This window comes from Mercenaria mercenaria, chromosome 7 (genome assembly GCF_021730395.1).
Source record: "Mercenaria mercenaria strain notata chromosome 7, MADL_Memer_1, whole genome shotgun sequence".
Lineage (NCBI taxonomy): Eukaryota > Metazoa > Mollusca > Bivalvia > Venerida > Veneridae > Mercenaria > Mercenaria mercenaria.
The window spans coordinates 58714117-58719365 of record NC_069367.1 but is presented as its reverse complement, the minus strand read 5'-3'; the positions used below and the strand labels follow the sequence as shown (position 1 = coordinate 58719365).

At 38.1% G+C, this 5249-nt stretch overlaps 1 protein-coding gene across 1 annotated transcript; it reads right to left on the bottom strand.

Moving 5' to 3' along the window:
- Positions 1 to 1730: 1730 nt before the first annotated feature.
- LOC128558294 (uncharacterized) lies at positions 1731 to 3380 on the bottom strand. The gene is made up of 2 exons (XM_053547216.1): positions 3237 to 3380; positions 1731 to 2738 (listed from the first exon to the last, which is right to left on the bottom strand). The coding sequence occupies exons 1-2, from the start codon at positions 3378 to 3380 to the stop codon at positions 1731 to 1733; spliced, it is 1152 nt and encodes a 383-aa protein (XP_053403191.1).
- Between the last annotated feature and the right edge of the window lie 1869 nt (positions 3381 to 5249).

The window sequence follows — 5249 nt, the reverse complement described above, 5'->3', positions numbered from 1 at the left end:
TTATCATGATTACAAAGCAGTACCCCTTGGTGGTGGGAGACATTTTAACAGTTCTAAACATAGAACCTCCCAAAATAGCAAACATATATATCATAGCTTACTATATAAAAGAAATTCATTACTCACCTAATAATCATAGGTGGATCCACTGTACAACAAGTGATCAATTAATAAATTGCTGTTACACTTCCACTGGTTTAATATTGTTGTACTTCATGTTTAAAGAACACATATATTGACAAATGTATATCCCTCATATCTATATTGGTAAACATCACCAAATTCACACATAGTTTCATTAATCACAATAATATGTACACAGAATGCGATCCGCAAGAAAGAACGAGCCAGACATATGAGTTGTTTACTCATTTAAAAGATCATCTGAAACAGGTTTTAAATAATACTTTGTAAAAGTGGCCTCTCTTGACCAATCAGCAGCCTCCAAGATTCGTTGTAAAGATGCGCCCTTGAACAATGCCCAAGATGGGCCTATACTACGTGTAGAGTGTCCCCTGACCTTCCCAACAGGTTTGTTTTCTTTTTGATAACAGAATTTTATCAACTGTACTATCCATCTAGAGATTGTTTGAGGAGACACTCGTCAATGTGGCTTGTTTAAAGCTAAGAATAGCTTGACAACATCATCTGTTTCACTTTGTCTGAACTGTTCTGTATGTTTCAAGTAATAGGCTAGACAACGTTTAGGGTTTAAAAGCTTGTTATTCGGCAAAGCAGGTATAAAAATGCTTTGACCAAAATGACTAGGTCTGTCCTGTTTAGATAATCCTGATCTTAAGAATGTAACCCCATGTTTTTGAACATTTACCGATCCTTCTCCTAGTTGTAGCGCTTGAAGATCACTGCAACGTCTAAATGTTGTTATCGCCAGGAGAAAGCAGGTTTTCCAAGTCAGAAACTTCAATGATGCATCCTTCAACAGCTCGAATGAAGATTTCTTCAGACATCCTAAAATGAGTAAAAGATCCCATTCAGGTACAAGCTTTTTAATGGGAGGTCTTTCGTTAAACACTGTTTTAAGTAAACGAATGACGAAAGGATGCTGACCAACAGGAATGTTCTCAACTGGGGCCAAAACAGATGAAAGCATAGATCTGTAACCATTGATTGTCTTATAACTAAGACCCTTTAAAAACAGGTGTGTCAGAAAATCTGCACATTCTGCTAAAGAGGCAAGATACGGATCAATCTCTTTTTGAACGACACCAGCTATCAAATTTTCTGAATTTACCGCAATTATCTTTTTGTGTTCCTTTTCTCCAGGATTTAGCGGGGTAACTTTCTTGTGTCGCTAGAAAATCCTGTTGAAGAGAAACGTCGGTCGATAGCAACCATGCAGTCAGATGAAGTGTTTCCGGATGAGGATGGGATATTCTCCCGTTGCATAGTGTCAACAATTCCTGACTGTATGGTAGTTTCAGTGGACATGCTATCGAGAGATCTAGAAGCTTTGGATACCAATGCTGTCGTGGCCACTGAGGAGCAGTTAGGATCATTGTACAATGAAATGTTTGGAAATGATTCAGAACTCTGGGTATTAACTGTAGAGGTGGGAATGCATATACAAACATGCTGTGCCAAACAACTGACAGGGCATCCATAGCATATGCTAGAGGATGTGGAGTCCATAAGCAGAATAGAGCCGTCTTCTTGTTCTGGAAAATTGCAAATAGGTCTATATTTGGTTGACCCCAGCAACTGAAAATTTTCTAGACTACTGTACTGTTCAAGGCCCACTCTGTTTCCCTGATTTTCTGTCTGCTTAATATATCTGCCAGAATGTTCTTTTTCCCCATAACATGCACTGCTTTTAATGATATCTTGTTTTCCAAAGCTAATGTCCAAAGTTTCATTGTTAATTTGCACAGTTGAACAGACTTTGTCACCCCTTGATGGTTTATGTATTGGCACACTGCCACATTGTCTGATCTGATCAGAACATTGCAGCCCTTCAGGTGGGAGAGGAAATGCTGTAAACTGAACTGAACTGCCATCATTTCCAAACAATTTATGTGCATTAGTTTCTGATAATTGCTCCATTGACCTTGACATGTCAAATTGTTCATGTGACCTCCCCAGCCCCATTTGCTGCTGGCATCGGTGGTCAGTATAATTGGAAACTGATCTTTCTGCAAAGATCTGCCCATGTACATGTTGTGATCCGACAACCACCAATTCAGATGTGAGGTCAACTTCTGTGTAACTGGAATTTTTACAGACAATTCCATCCTTGAAGGACTCCAGTTTTGCAGGAGATGAAGCTGGATTGGTCTCATGAACAATCGTGCATTTGGGACTAGTTCTAGACAAGACGCTATCATACCTAGAAGAATCAGATAATGCCTCGCCGAGTTTTGTCCTTGTAACATATTTAGAACAGCTAATTTTAAGTTTTTCAATCTTTCTTCTGTCGGATAAAGTAAGCCTTTGTGTAGATCGAATCGGCTTCCTATGTAAGTTAGATTCTGAACTGGGATTAATTGTGACTTTGTTTTGTTTACAATGAATCCTAGCTGATAAAGGAGACTGAGAATTGACGATCGATCTTCCAAAAGATACTTTCTTTCTTTGTTTGCTGCCAGCCAATCGTCCAAGTAACTTGCTAGACGAATATTGTGCTTTCGTAAATGTGCTACCACAACTGATGTTACTTTTACAAATACCATGGGAGCACTTGTTGGGCCGAAGCAAAGAGCTCGGAACTGATAGACTACTCCCTGAAATTGAAACCGAAGAAACTGACGGTGGTCTTTGAAAATTTTGATATGGAAGTATGCATCTTTTAAATCGACCGTTAAGGCTCAGTCGTTTTTGGTTACCAGATTTAGAACTTTTGACAAGGTATCCATCTTGAAATGTTGCTTGCGGAGATACTCGTTGAGGGGTTTTAAATTGATCTCATTTCCCCATTCTTTTTTGGCACTAGAAACAATGTGCTGTAGAGACCTGAATGTATTTTCTTTTGGTCTCCTATTTCTACAGCGTTTTTCTTTAAAAGGTTGTTTATTTCCTATTTTATGATTTCTTGACATTTTAAAGGAACATTGGTAGGTTTTATCCCTAAAAAAAGCTGGTTTTCTTAAAAAATCCAACTTGAAACCTGTGTTTATAATTTCTAAAACCCATTTGTCTGTGGTTATTTTCTCCCACTCTGTAAGGAAATGAGACAGTCTCCCCTCTACAGGTATCTCCGTTTTTTTTGCAATAATACTTACGTTGTCATTTTTCATCTGTTTTACCCACTCTTCCTCTAGTTGAGGTTGAGGAGCGTTTGTCGTAGTTTCCATAGCCACCCCTTGTCCGAAAAGAGGACTGTCTACCGTCAGATCTGTCCCGGGATAACTTGGGGATCCGAACATTATTCAAGCAGAACCAGAATTGTACGACTTGTCATCTTTATTAAGTGCAGGTCCTTTTTTTCGTTTCAGGTAGAGTTCCTGAAAACTTGCGTTTATAATCTTTCTTTTTAATGTCGGGAATCAACTCCTCAACTTGTTTCTTCTTATCTTTACGTGATTTTAGCAACGACTCCAGCTCTGCACCAAACACACCATCTCCTGTAAGAGGCAGATTTGAGAATTCTAGATTATTTGGCTGTTCGTAGAGGCTAGTGTCTGATATAGCCACAGATCTTCTTATAATGTGATGAAAAGCCCCTGCTCTACCAATCTGATCAAGACATTTTGTCGACATAGCAAAAATGTCTTTCACCTGCTGTGTAGCCTGATCTTTACTGAAGTTGCCTGACTGCACAAACTGTAACAGGTTTCCTAGGCTCTGCTGTATGTACATTTGAATTACCAGTCCAAATCTTGCGGCCTGTTGTCCTCTATAAACTATCTTTTCAACCATTTTAGCGGGTTGTGTATAAAGAGTTTTACCATTAGTACCTTTGGTGAAAGATGCCTTGTTACCGTACTTTTTGGTTAAACAGCACTCTATCAATGAATCAAGCGAGGGTTCTTCAAGCAATTTTTCTGACTCACTGTCCACAGGGATTGAATCAAAATTTTCCTCTGAAAAAGATGTTAAAAAATTAGGTTCTTTACATCTATAACTACTGTTCAGAATGTCTATTTGAGAACTGTCTAGCACAAGACCCTCCTTTTTATCACTTTTCTTGACAAGGGCGTCGTCGCCAAACATTTCATAAAGGCATTTCTTTAGAGCCTCTGTCAAATTTTCAGCCAAGGCAGCAGAACAGTTAACATTTGAAGAATCGTCTTTGTGACGGGAAAAATGAGAGTCTGAATCGGATTCAGAATCCGACAGGCAAGGTTCTCTTGGTGAGAATTGTTATCTAGGTGCATGGATTGAGACTGTATCATCCTCCATCTCAGAGTCATGTCTTTGTTGTCATTGTGACAAACAATCAGTGTCCGAATGACAAGAACTGGGATTTGTTCCCTTCTGAAACGTTTGATCTCTTTCAATTAATTTTTGTAACATTGATTCCATTGCTGTAAATCTTTTTTCTAAAGTACTATATCTCGACTTGTGAGATTTCTTTTTAGTTTTTACAGACCCACTTTCCTGTAATGGTAATGACGCCGATAGGTTTGTCCCATCCGACCCGTCTGAAAAATTCTCCACCGCGTTATTATCCGAGGGACACTCGCCCTCTTCCATCGATTTGTTCGATGCCATTGCGAAGAAAATGTAAAATAAGAAAATATTCACACTAACATATGAAACATTTTTAATAGTATGCGGCCACGGTTGCTTATACGATGCGAATACTTTCGCAAGAAAGAACAAACTGAATATACAAGCCATGTGTCGGAAGTGAACGGTGTCGAGGTAAAAAGTTCACTCCCGGGTAGGGCTATAATGCGGATCACGGTATACAGAAGACAAATCCAGACTGTAATGTCAGGTAAGTTTATTTATGAAATGAAATTTAAATATAACAAATTTAATGTTATACATGCAAAAGTAATCTAACAGTATTAGATTTTTTTAAATTTTAATGTAAAGTTAAGAATAAAGATATTTTTCAATTACAGGGCCTTTGGTTAAACAACTATCAAACATTTTTAAGAAATGACATTCTAATTTTTTTCCATAAATCTGAAAAAGAAACATTAATGCAAACAACATAATTCCATCTTCAGGGTGTCCAGTGTGAATTCTTCTATTTATGTCAAAGGCACCAATCATTATTTTGGTCTGTGGCAATCCGAAAAAGGGATAGATCTTCACTATTCAGATGTCCATAACTTATTCCA